Source organism: Lepidochelys kempii, chromosome 5, assembly GCF_965140265.1.
Source record: "Lepidochelys kempii isolate rLepKem1 chromosome 5, rLepKem1.hap2, whole genome shotgun sequence".
Classification (NCBI taxonomy): Eukaryota; Metazoa; Chordata; order Testudines; family Cheloniidae; genus Lepidochelys; species Lepidochelys kempii.
In genome coordinates, this window is record NC_133260.1 from 104,029,082 (window position 1) to 104,043,077 (window position 13,996).

The 13,996-nt window shown below is 44.8% G+C and overlaps 1 protein-coding gene across 12 annotated transcripts in view; it reads right to left on the reverse strand.

Moving 5' to 3' along the window:
• ERMP1 (endoplasmic reticulum metallopeptidase 1) overlaps window positions 1–13,996 on the reverse strand; it is a 64,255-nt gene that overhangs the window by 11,030 nt on the left and 39,229 nt on the right. For 7 of the 12 annotated variants that reach the window (XR_012159101.1, XR_012159099.1, XR_012159097.1 and 4 more), the window contains exons 12-15: window positions 7,061–7,263; window positions 6,339–6,454; window positions 5,651–5,814; window positions 660–4,087 (exon numbers count right to left, since the gene is read on the reverse strand). Coding sequence is in view for 3 of the 12 variants with exons in the window: in XM_073345290.1 (XP_073201391.1) it covers window positions 3,923–4,087; window positions 5,651–5,814; window positions 6,339–6,454; window positions 7,061–7,263 (648 nt within the window). In the remaining 9 variants the exon portion in view is untranslated. Of the gene's footprint in view, window positions 1–398; window positions 4,857–5,650; window positions 5,815–6,338; window positions 6,455–7,060; window positions 7,264–13,996 lie in introns of those variants that run through there. The other 5 variants (XR_012159102.1, XM_073345292.1, XM_073345290.1 and 2 more) reach the window with 5 other exon arrangements.

Below are 13,996 nucleotides of genomic sequence, written 5' to 3' on the forward strand. Positions count from 1 at the left end.
AGTTAGCCTAAACTAAAGCAATTTTAAAAAGACTAGACCTCTAGAAACTTCTACCACCTCACATGGAACAATTAATCCATTACTTGCTTACTGCACCACAAAAAGTAAAGAAAGGCTTCCACCACAGTGCACCTTTACCTTTCAACTCAATGCATGAGTGTGACAGCCTTTGGGCATATTGCAATTTAGTTATGAAGCATGTCACAAAGGCAGTCAAGTCCAATACTGTGCTTTATTAGGAGTTTGAGGCAAGAAAACTGCAGTATTAAAAAAGGTAGGTGAGTTCCTGAAATGGTTTACTGAAGGCTGCACTGTTTATAGTGTGAAATGAGTGAGTTGCATGTAGGGCTTGCAGAATTATTTCTAGAATTCAAAGAAAAAACTAATACACAAGAAACTGCATTGGTATCAGTTTTTATTCAACATAACCAGTATACCTGAATCCGCCTGGCATTTTGGCATCTCTGATTACCTACACGTGATTTGTATCATTGCAGTTTTTAGATGCCTGTTACCCTGACACCTGCTAAATAATTCAGCAAACCTATGCTGCACTAAGCAGGCTCACCTACTCAGGTACACAGACACGTTACCCTCTTACTCCATGTCCACACTTCACGGAGAATATTTTTACGCTCTTCAGTCATGCCATGTCTTACCAGTAATTGTAATTCCCCAAGTCTCAAGTAAAATGTTGGGGCTTGCAGTGCTAGAAACAAAAACAGTCAGTCAGTCTCCGCATGTTAATAAGGCAGGAATTCCAGTAAGTCATCCCAGACAATTTAATTCTGCTATTTAATAAAGGGTGATCCTGAGTTAGCAACACCATTTCAGTAACAAAATATAGTTATTGCTTCACTGAAGTTCCAGAAGTTATTTGAATGCTGCACACTGACATTTCCCCCCTCTCCATGGACTCTTCTTGCACTTGTTTTTTTAAGTTTACAAGTTAGAGGCACAATAAAAATACTAATTTTGGGGAAGACAGTGAATGATTCTGGTACAGCCTTAATCCTTATTTAATTGCCAACTCTAGTGTAAGTGCAGTACAAAACAGTACATTTAATGAGACTTACTATACATTTAAGAAAGCTGTTAAGACTCAGATTTCTGCAAAACTATTACTAATAATACACCCCTATTTATAGTTAAGCACTGTACATGAAAGACCAGGTGCTGTTGAGCCAACAGTGTTAGTCTGGTGGTTTTCTTTCCTTTATGCAGTACAAAAACCAAAACAATTAGATACTTTAATTGGTCTGTGAGAATCTCAGTCATGCAACTCCCTACAAATGTATCCTCATAATATTCTGATTTGTTCCATGCTGGTTAAGTACACTCTAACTGAACAATTAAAAAAATTAAATCAGCAGCTAATAAACCTGATCATAAGAACCATCTTCCCTCAGGGCCAACTGCAAGTCATGAGGAATGTCATCTTAACCATTAATTTCTCACATAGATATCCACAACACTACAGCGTGTTGCTTTAACTGGTACATATTCAAGAACTGCTGTGCATATAATTTGGCAATTTTTATTCAGGTGAAAGTGAGGAGTGGTAGATATACTGGAGCGTATGGCTAGGATACAAAGGGACCTAGACAAATTAGAGGATTGGGCCAAAAGAAAGCTGATGAGGTTCAACAAGGACTAGTGCAGAGTCCTGCACTTAGGATGGAAGAATCCCATGCACTGCTACAGACTAGGGACCAAAGGGCTAGGCAGCAGTTCTGCAGAAAAGGACGTAGGGGTTACAGTGGATGAGAAGCTGGATATGAGTCAGCAGTGTGCCCTTCTTGCCAAGAAGGCTAACGGTATTTTGGGCTGTATAAGTAGGGGTATTTCCAGCAGATTGAGGGACATGATCATTCCCCTCTATTTGACATTGGTGAGGCCTCATCTGGAGTACTGTGTTCCAGTTTTGGGCCCCACACTAAAGAAGGATTTGGAAAAATTGGGAGGAGTCCAGCGGAGGGCAACAAAAATGATTAGGGGGCTGGAGCACATGATTTATGAGGAGAGGTTGAGGGAACTGGGATTGTTTAATCTGCAGAAGAGAAGAATGAGGAGGGATTTGATAGCTGCTTTCAACTACCTGAAAGGGGGTTCCAAAGAGGATGGATCTAGACTGTTCTCAGTGGTAGCAGATGACAGAACAAGTAGTAACGGTCTCAAGTTGCAGTGGGGGAGGTGTAGGTTGGATGTTAGGAAAAACTTTTTCAGTAGGAGGGTGGTGAAGCACGAATAGGTTACCTAGGGAGGTGGTGGAATCTCCTTCCTTAGAGGTTTTCAAGGTCAGGTTTGACAAAGCCCTGGCTGGGATGACTTAGCTGGGGATTGGTCCTGCTTTGAGCAGGGGGTGGACCAGATGACCTCCTGAAGTCCCTTCCAACCCTGATATTCTATGAACAAAGCACTAAGTTCATGCCATTGTGCTAGAGAATGATCAGCACAAACAGCTGGAATTAATTTGGAGAAGTTTCCCAACAGTCTAAAAATTTTCCCTACTTCCCCAGCTTACAGACACAATTTAGGAAAACAAAAATCAAAGATTCCAGTTTTTTTTGGTGGCTGCATTTTTCTAGAGGGGTGGGATTTTCCAAAACACATAGCTAACTTAGGAGCACAAGTCCTGTTGACTTTAAATGGGAGCTGTGTTCCTAAATCACTTGTGCTTTTGAAAATCCCATGCTCTAAGATTAAGTTAAGAACAGTTCTCCACAAATGCTTCATGTGCTTTAAAAGTCTCTTTTCACAATAGTTACATAAATCCTTATGGAAAGCACTTTGTTTAAATTAAACTAAACACGAAACCAAAGTATTAATGAAATGAAGTGAAATGAAATGAATTACGCTTAACCAACCAATAAAACCTACATAAAAGTACTTATCAAAAATATACAGATAGAAATAATCTAGTATGCTAAATAGAGATTTATAATCAACACCAATTTAGAAACTAGTAATCAAGCGGTTACAAGATGCCCATTCCAAAAAAAAAAAAAAAAAAAGGCCAGAGTGTGACTCAGTGCTCTGATGTACACGACAATGCCACATGCTTGCATCTCATGTACAAGTCTAGTCTTCATGTTGTACTTGTAACAGGCTGCAAGATCCCAACAGGGAAATAAGTAGACGACTGTATGATTTGTTCAAACCTCCTCTACTCAAAAGTCACTGTGGTAAAGAGTTAGCACAAGGACAGAGAAAGGAAGTGACCAATAAACATCTTTAAACAGAACAGTGGAGGACAGGAAAAGAAAAGTTGTTAGTGATCTAAATAACAGACTGATCATTAAGTTTCATGGCATGAAATTTCCAGTCTTTGAAATTTTCCAAGGACACAGCATAGCCTAAGTGACTACTTCAAAACTGGTTTCATCCAGAGGTCACAGTAATACTTACTCAGAAAAAGGCTTCTGGCTCCATCACATACATGATCAAAAATCCTTTAGCCAAAACCTTATTTTATTTTAATAGGACGGGTAGGACTAAGTGTTTGTAGGTGATAGCATCCATATGTATTTAAAACCTGATGAGTATTTTACAACATTGTGGGAATTCCTTCACAAAGACCCTCATTAAAAAGTTACCTCCCCAAATGCAGTCTTCATGTTAGATCCACACTAGTCAAACTGCCACGTCAGTGCGAGAAACAGCTGAATTATAGTTGCATAAATATGGAGGCACTTCTCCCCCCAGCCCGAGAGGGCAAGACCACCCACTCCCAGAGAAAGAAGACAGGAACCCTGCTTATCCTTTAAGCAGTCAAGCTATCACAGAAACAATCTTGTGTCCAAAATGTTTGCCACAGATTTGTGAAAACCATCTTGTGCACCTTGCCAGAATGAACTCATGAATGAGAGTTGAATCTTCTGACACAGTGACACTAATCTTTCATCTTTGCATTGCTGCAAGACTAAAAGACAAAGAGGTCATAGGTGCAGACCCAACCAGAAGGAAATGTCCAGTTTGGAAATCTCTCCATTAAGGCATACAGCTGAGGTGACTTTTGATCTTCCCCAAAGAAATAATGTGCTGCTATGGCGAGGGAAACCATTCCATCAGAGTGCTTTTCTGCAGCCTGAAAGTGAGAAAAGGCAATGCCAAATTTACCAAGCATTACTTTTACCTTGGCCTCTTCATAGGTTCTAGATACCGTTTATTCCAGATACCTCTGCTGAGTCTTCCTACAAGCCAGCTAGTGTCCAATATACTACATCAGCCTCATGGTTCACTATTTTTGAAGTTAAAAACCTTCTTATAATGTCTGTTAAGATATACCAGCAGTATTATCTAATGTGAAAGAAAATCAATTTACCATCATGCAGAAGAGACTCTGCAGAATGGAGATCCCTGACAGAAGAGAGAATCAACAGACGTATTGGTATTGACCCGATATCCCAGCTGATCTGTATTCCGCTGCACATGTACAATGCCATTTACTTAAGACTGCACACATTCAATTGTGCTCAGGACTTGGCCCATGTATCCTTGAAGAGGTCAGTATGATCAAATCTCCAATACAAACAAGGAAGTGAATCTTCCTGCCTGAAGAGAGTTACTGTGAAAAGCTTCCAAAGGCTGCTCCTTCACCTGTTGGATCAATCTACTTGTCATGATTCTGATGGGCCCTGCAGCAGGCTCACTCATCACCAGCACCAGAGTTCCTTTCCTAGCAACTAAATAAAATTAATTTACCTTAAGTATACATAGGAGTTCAGCCCCCTGATCATAGCTACCAAAGCGGGGCTACAAGTTTTGCAAGCTCTTCCCAGCTCCTCAATCTCGTGTTCAGGTAACAAATAAAATTTCTTTGTCCGTCTGGCAGAGCTCCAGTACAAAACAGACTCCTGTTTGGCACAATGGGGTGCAAGGCCACTGGTGAGTATTTCTTTACTCCAACTTGGAAGATCATTTGGCAAGTGATCAGAATACCTTATCCAGGAATGAACCCTTGCTGAACCCGTGTGGTTCCCTATAAAAATTTCCAAGGGAATCAGACATCTTAAATTTTATGGCAATAAAAGATTCCAGGTATGCTGTGAATTATTTCTGGGAAACTTTAGGTAAGATGATGAGAGATGACTACCCTGGTCCCATCAACATTCACCTTGGAAAACAAACTGGGAATTGCTCAAAGAGGCACCTTAAAAGGGTAAACGTATCCACAGGAAGTTTACAAAACAAAGCCTGTAACTCCCTCCCTTTCTCAGGGAATGGATTTGCTACTCAAAAAAGAGTCCTAGTTTCCCAAAGCAAGTAAACATAGTACATGGGGAGGAATTATTTAGACTACAACAAAACTGCTCTGATTAGGAGCAGTGAGATACTATTAAGAAAAGGTAAATTTGAGCTAAATATAAAAAAATCCTAATGGCAAGACAGAAGACTGTAAAAGAGTCTATCAAAGGAAATAATGGAAGCCCCACCCTTGGGTCATTTAAAATTTGACAAGAGAATGCACTAAAATATATATATATACACACACATATACACACACACACAGAGTGAGGACAGCCTTGTATCAGCCCACAGAGGACAGACTAAAAGACAATTAAATATCATCTCTAGAATTCTGTTAATCTATGTAATAAAGCAAGTTGGGTTTATTTTTAAAGTTTTCTCAAATATTTTTCACTCTCACCTTCAACTCTATCCAGAAGCGCCATGCCACAGCCTGCAGCCCATGAGCGTAAAACACAAAATAATCCCCTCCTATATTAGCAACAGGAATTCCATCTCCAAGAGACCAGCTGGACAGTGTTGACCCTTCATATGGTCGAATGTACAGCGACATGTGACTGGGACCTACAACATCAGACAGGCAAATGTATTTGGATGTATTAGCAGAAGAAGGTGAAGAGAAACACATTTCTACTGCATTCTAGCTACTATGGGTTCTTCTGTGCCCAATCAGCTGTTTAATTTCATTTTGTATGAGAGATTTAGTCTGTGCGCTGCCAGTTGTCTCTCTCAATATGAGATACAGAACTAAGCAGCTCTCCTGTCTGTAGCAGAAGCCATAGAGGATCCTGTGCAGCAAGACAAATAAAGGGGGGTGGATGGGATAGAGTTATAAAATGGGCTTTAAAAAGTTCTAGCTAACAAAAGTCAATTATTAATTCAAATGAGCCTTTAAGTTTACAATTGCAATATAGCCACAATTTTTCGAGTGCCTGGGAAGTTGAATTAGTTGATGCCAGGTTCCCAATTATGCATTAGTGCCAATCACTCCACTATTCTAGGGATAGCATAGCCACTTTCAATACCAGAATTTAAGCCTATAATGAGCATAACGATCACAAGAGCCAGATAGACATATAGCCACTCACCTGATACTTCAAAGGTTAACTTTGTAGAATCCCAGTGCATTTGCTCTTTGGCCAGAAGTTTAAAGTGAACAGGGTTTGCAGGAGAAATTTCTTCACCAGGAAGATACCAGTTCTTTCTACAATAAAAAGCATTTTTTAAGCTCAATGCAACACTTAGAAGAACCTTATAGTGCTAAAAGATTACAGACTCTGGGCAAAATGCAAGTCTTTGTACAAGGCTGGGTGGCCTTGCTATTACAAAATGAAGTGTTCAAGTGCCATTCACCCTAGAGGTGAAGATTAATGCTTTCACAGTCTGTGTCCACAATCAAAACATTTAAAAGGGACACTCAGTGAACAGCAGGATTGCCTCCACCATGCCTTTATTCCTCACCTCATTCTCTTTGACCCAAGCCATAGTTAACTTAAGGTAGAACAAGCTAAAACAATAACCAAAGTAAGGAATTTTTAGATGTGCAAATTGCCACCCTTTGGGTGGACACGAGACCATGACATCAGTTATCAAATGTTTTCTCATAAAGTTTCTGTGACAAAACACTTGCAGCCAGGGACATTATAATATGATGAAAGAGAAAGCGTTTTGCAGTGACAGACAAAAACGTTATAAAATGAGTTTTATTCTTCATCCTTCTATGGATCTTTTGCAAAAGTGTCTGGTGCGTCTTGGAAATTAAGTTCCATGTGGCCCTAACAGGCAGTGACATTACTGAGAAGAAAGTTACCTGAGAAGAAAGTGCACAGGAAGAATCCAAGGAAAGCCACAGAGAGGAGCTTTGTCCTCACAATTAGTTCTGATAGTGTCATTGAGTTCAGGTACGTGAGGAGTGATGTGAGATATTCCAGCATAGTCCAACCCATTAATCCATATTCCAGAGTCACTTTTTACCAAATTTCCATTTAGGCCATAAAATCTTCTGCTCACGTGCTGGAAGAGTGAGGAACAAACAGAAAAACCATCAGGCATTTGGAATATTTTGTGCAACCTGATAAAGTCAGAACTGATTCTGAAATGCCCATCACAACTGCCTACATATTTTTGGCACAGCGTAAGGTCTTCTATGGCAGCATTTTTCAAACTGTGGGTTGTGACACACTACTGGGTCACAGCATGTAAGGCGCTGGTTCCGCTGGTTACCGGGATGTTAAAAGTCTCATCGGTGGTGCTACCTAGCTAAGGCAGGCTAGTGCCTACCTTTTCCAACACCACACTGCGCTCCAGAAGCCGCCAGCAGCGGGTCCAGATCCTAGGCAGGGGGGCTATGGGACTCTGCACAGGGCTCCACACACTGCCCCCACCCTGAGCCCCAGCTCTGCACTCCGATTGGCCAGCAACCAATGTGGGGTGCCTGCAGGCGAGAGTCACGCAGAGCTGCTTGTGCGCCTTTGCCTAAGAACCAAACCTGCTGCTGGCTGCTTCCGGGGCACAGCATGGTCCACGGTGCACCCCGATTGCGCCTGACCGGGAGCTGCTGGAGGTAAGTCCGTGCCCATGCCCCAATCCCCTGCCCCAAACTCTGAGCCCCCACACACCTGCACCCCAAACTCATCTCCAGCTCCACCCTAGAGCCCTGACCCCCACCCCCGCACTCCAATCCCTTGCACCAGCCCTGAGCCCCCCCCAAACCTGGAATCCCTTCCTGCACCCCAAACCCCTCATCTCCAGCCCCACCCCAGAGCTATGACCCCCTCCCACATCCCAACCCCCTGTCCCAGCGCTGAGCCCCCCCAACCCCTCATTCCTGGCCCCAGCCCACAGCCCTCACCCCAATCCTCTGCCCCAGCCCTGAGCCCCTCCCACACCCCGAACCCCTCATCCCCAGCTCCGTTGGGTCACGGGCATCAACAATTTTCTTCAACTAGGTCCCCAGAAAAAAGGTTTGAAAACCACTGTTCTCTGGCAGTAGTTATCAACCAGGGATCTGGGGCCCACGAGCAGGTTTCAGGGAGTTCGCCAAGCAGGGCTGGCATTAGACTTGCTGGGACCCAGGGCAGAAAGCCAAAGCCCCACCACCCGGGTCTGAACTCCGAGGCTCCAACACCCACTACCAGGGGCTGAAGCTGAAGCCTGAGCAACTTAGCTTCACAATGCCTCCTGTGGTATTGGGTGCTGGGCAACTGCCCTGCTTGCTATCCCCTAACACTGGCCCTGACTTTTATATGCAGAGAAACAGTTATTGTGGCACAGGTGGGCCATAGAGTTTTTTCGCATGTGGCGGGGGGGGGGGGGGGAGGGGAAGGAAACGGACAGACGGACTCAGAAAGAAAAAGGTTGAGAACCCCGGTTCCACGGTATGTTAGAAAATGTGTTTCTATCAAGTTTCAGAGTAACAGCTGTGTCAGTCTGTATTCGCAAAAAGGAGTACTTGTGGAACCTTAGAAAGGTGCCACAAGTACTCCTTTTCTTGTTTCTATCAAGCTACTTATATGGCCCCCAGCATCGTGGTACCTGAACACCTGCGCACATTTGGCCACTAGATATTGCTGTAGGACACAAACAGATCTTCTTAAACATCAGTGCTTATTGGACCTAGTACAGAGGTTGAACTCAAGTAAAACAATTTTACAAAGCAAAGAAACCAAGCCCCACGCACTCAGGGAAGAAAGACTGTCCCCAGATTGCACTTTCCAAATGTTTTATAAGAGGTACTTGCTACCCCCTGAATAAAGTCAGTGTAGCCTAGTGACACTGGCAATAGTCCCAGAGATGTAATGTATAGTTTGCCTGACTGAAGCACTTAGGATATGTCTACGCAGCAAATAAAAACCTGAGGCCAGCCCACACCAGGTGACTTGGGCTCGTGGGGCTCAGGCTAAGGGACTGTTTAATTGCTGTGAAGATTTCCAGGCTCAGCTTGGAGCGTGAGCTCTAGGACATTATGGGGTGGGAGGGTCCCAGAGCCAGTGCTCCAACCCAAGCCAACAAGTCTATATAGCAATGAAACAACCCTGCAGGCTGACCCCTGTGAGCCTTAGTCAGCTAGCACAGGCCAGCTGCAGGTGTCTAGTTGCTGTGTAGACATAAGCTTAGAGGGGAGATTCTCTGAACTTGTCCCCAGAATGACCAGAGAGGCTGTATGGAGACTTTTAAACTGAGCCTAAGTTTCTAAGAACAGCTCAAGTATGGCAGAAAGTAGAGGACTACTGAATTGGCTGTTATGGACGTCTAAGCAGTTTTTAGCTCTAGTGACAGTAAACAGATTCCTCCAGCTTTGGAAGGGAAAAAGGCAGCAACAGACTTTGGAGAGCAGGAATTTAGGAGGAGTTTACAGGAAATTAACACTCAATGAAACTCAATTAATCTCCCTCTAAAGTACTGAGTCAACCCTTCTTTAGGCCTTGTTTACACAGGAACTTGGTACTACCTTATACTGGTTTCGTTAGACCTGTACAGAACACTTTTTCCCCACAACCCGGTGACCATTCTTATACTCATATTTTTCAAACAGCCTTTTTCGGTTTAGGTTAAACCCCTTGCCAAACAAACTACCTCTACTTAGCTTAACAAAGAGAAGGTTATGAGGAGACTTGATTATAGTTTAGAAGTATCTACATGAGGAACTAATATTTGATAATGGGCTCTTCAATCTAGCAGAGAAAGCTATAAGATGATGCAATGTCTAAAAGTTGAAGCTAAACAAATTCAGACGGGAAATAAGGCATAAATTTTTAACAGTGAGGATAATTAGCCATTGGAACAATTTACCAAGGGTCATGGTGGGTTCTCTATCACTGTCAGTTTTAAAATCAAGATTAGATGTTTTTCTAAAAGATATGCTAGGAATTTTTTGGGGGGGAAATTCTATGGTCTGTGTTATACAGGAGATCAGACTAGATGGTCACAACTGAAAAACACAAAAGTAGTGGACAAGAGTGTCCAAATGGAGCATTACACCAGTTTAATAATTCACACCTTAGATTATACCAAAAGGACTTTCCAATGTAGACAAGGCCGAGTGTGAATCACATGTTCCAAAAATCTAGGAATTACAAATCCTGTACTTATACGTTTTTCATACTTCTTTTCTGGGTGACTATAAATGGAAGTTACCTACCTGTAACTGCAGTTCTTTGAGATGTGTGGTCCCTATCTGTATTCCACACATGGGATATGCATGTACACCACGCACGTGAGTAACCTGCATTTCTTCTTTGAGTGAGGTCCCGATGCATATTCCACACATGGGAGATTAACAAGCAGTATGGTGGGTGGAGAGGATACAGAAGTGACAGTTAACTGCAGTACTGCTGTCCCTCCAGCCATATACACAGTTGACGACTGTATCAGGGCATAACGTCTCATGAAGGTATACAAAGAGCTCCAAGTAGCTGCCCTATATATGTCTCTAGAATGAAGTAACCTGCCCCCTTGTGCAATGTCTCTCTACCCATCATGGCTAGTTGGTAACAAAAGGGGTAATATAATCAAGATCCATTTTGAAAGTCTCTGCACCAATATAGATGGACCTCTTGACTGCTCTGCTATGGAAACAGTTTAGGTGTCTTTCTAATGTCCTTTGTTCTTTTCTCCAAACGTCCAGAGAATACAGTCTTTTCTTCTCTTCTGAGACATGTGGTTTAGGAAAAAATACAGATAAGTGGATGACCTATGAAACTCAAACTACCCGAGGTGGGGGCATAACAAGATCTTTTCTTTATAGAAAGCAATGTATGGGGGGCCTGCAATAAGCACTCTCAGTTCATTGACTCGTCTGGTCAACATTTTAGCTATCAGAAAGACCACCTTCACGGATAGATGCATGTGGCCAGCAGTTCAAAGGGAGTCTTACTCAGTGATGATAGAACACAACTGAGGTCACATTGAGATTTGATCTTCACCACTGGTGGAAAGGATCTGAGAATCTCATTCAAAAATCTAGCTGTGACAGGGTGCATGAAGGTCATACGATTATTAAGTGGAGGATGGAAAGCGCAGGTTGTGGCTACATGCACCCACAGGGAACCAAATGCAAGACCTGAAGACTTGGGGTAAACGTACACTCTAAGATACCAGGGATTCCTGCGGAATCTGGACGCAAATTGTGTTGATGAGCCCAGGCGGAAAAATGGTTGCAGTTAGGTGAATAAAAGATGGTTACTCACCTTTATAACTGTTGTTCTTCGAGATGTGTTGCTCCTATCCATTCCAATTAGGTGTGTGGGCTCCGCGTGCACAATCGTTGGAAGATTTTTACCCCAGCAACACTCGGTGGGTCGGCTGATGCGCCCCCTGGAGTGGCACCTTCATGGCGCTGGATATATGCTCCAGGCGACCCAGCGCCTCCTCAGTTCCTTCTTGCTGGCTACTCCGACAGAGGGGAAGGAGAGCGGGTTTGGAATGGATATGAGCAACACATCTCGAAGAACAACAGTTACTCACCTTTATAACAGTCTTTTCTTCTTCGAGTGCTTGCTCATATCGATTCCAATTAGGTGACTCCCAAGCCTTACCTAGGCGGTGGGGTCGGAGTGAGATGTCGCAGAGTAAGGACTGCTGAACCAAATGCAGCATCACCCTGGACTGCTGCATTATCACATAGTGGGCGGCAAAGGTATGCACCGATGACCAAGTCGCTGCCCTACATATCTCCTGTATGGGTACATGTGCCAGGAAAGCAGAAGATGAAGCCTGAGTCCGTGTGGAGTGGGCGGTAAGGTGTATAGTTGGGATACCAGCCAAGTCATAGCACGCACGGATGCATGATGTCATCCAGGATGAGATGCGCTGGGAGACACCACCTTCGGGAGGAAGGCCGGGTGGGGTCGCAGCTGTACCTTGTCCTTAAGGAACACCGTATACAGTGGTTCCAATGTGAGTGCCCTGAGCTCAGACACATATCTCGCCGAAGTGATAGCTATGAGGAAGGCGGTCTTCCAGGAAAAGTACAGGAGCGAGCAGGTGGCCATCAGCTCAAACGGGACAGCCATGAATTTGGAGAGGACCAGGTTAAGATCCCACATAGGGACTGGTTGTTGAATTCATGGGAACAGGCACTCCGATCCCTTGAGAAATCTGCTGACCATGGGATTGGAAAAGACCAAACGCCCGTTTTCGCCCGGGTGGAATAGCTGCCAGGTGCACTCTGATGGATGATATTGCCAAGCCCTGCTGTTTTAAGGACAGGAGGTAGTCCAAGATGATAGGTACTGACGCCTGTAGTGGGGCCATATGACTGAGTGCACCAGCAGGAAAAACGCTTCCACTTGGCTAAGTATGTGGACCTGATAGAGGGCTTCCTGCTACCCAAAAGGACCTGCTGTACCAGGCGAGAGCAGCGCAGCTCAGATCGAGTTAGCCATGCAGCATCCATGCCGTGAGGTGGAGAGATTGCAGGTTGGGATGACAGAGTTGTCCGTGGTCCGGACTGATCAGGTCTGGTCACAGCGGGAGTGGAATTGGAGTGACCACCGACAGCTCTAGGAAAGTGGTATAGCAGTGCTGCCTGGGCCACGCCGGGGAGACCAAAATCAGACGTGCTCTGTCCCTGCGCAGCTTGAGCAGGACCCTGTGGACTAGCGGGAATGGAGGGAAGGCGTAGCAGAGGTGAGCCTTCCACTGTATTAGGAAGGCGTCTGACAGGGAACCCGGAGAGCTTCCTTGTAGAGAGCAGAACACTTGGCATTTCCGATTCCTGTGAGAGGCGAATAGGTCTATCAGGGGAAAGCCCCACTTCAGAAAGACAGAGTGGATGATGTCCGGGTGAACCGACCACTCGTGAGTCTGAAATGATCTGCTGAGGTGGTCCCCTAAGGTATTCTGGACTCCTGGGAGAAACACCACATCAGATGGATCGAGTGGGCTATACAGAATTCCCACAGACGAGTGGCCTCCTGACAGAGGTGGGACGACCGGGCTCCCCCTTGCTTGTTGATGTAACTCGGAATGTCTGACATGCCAGGCGCACAGCTCTGAGTTCCCATACGTTGATGTGCAGGGATAACTCTCCTGCCAACTATAGCCCCTGTGTACGGAGGACCCCGAGGTGGGCTCCCCATCCCAGGGATGACGCATCCGTGACTAGGGACACGGTGGGCCACGGGACGCGAAATGGCACCCCTTCGCACACTGATTTGGGGTCCAGCCACCAGTCTAGAGAGGCTAATATCCCTGGCGGGACGGTAACCACTGTGCTCAAGCTGTCCCAACCTGAGCGGTATACTGTGTTGATAGCCAGGGTTGGAGTGGACGTAGCCGCAGCCTGGCATGCATGGTCACATATGTGCAAGAGGCCATATATCCCAGGAGGCAGAGGCATGTTTTCACAGTCGAGGTTGGGAAGTTTTGCAGGCTGTGGACTATGTTCACCAGGGATTGGAAGCGTGCTTCCGGCAGAAGTACCCAGGCTAGGCCTGAGTCTAAGACTGCTCCTATGAATTCTATCCTCTGGGTTGGTACCAGAGTAGATTTCGCGACATTGAGCAGGAGGCCTGGTCGATTGAACATGTTCATGGTGGGCTGGACGTGAGACTGCACCTGATCCCGAATAAGCCAGTCGTTGAGGTATGGGAACACTTGTCGAGGTATGGGATCTGTTGTCGACGAAGGGAGGCAACCACAACAGCCATGCACTTGGTAAACACCCTGGGGACCGTAGATAGGGCAAAAGGACGGACAGTGAATTGAAAGTGCTGTTGATTGACCACAAAGCAAAGGAAGCGTC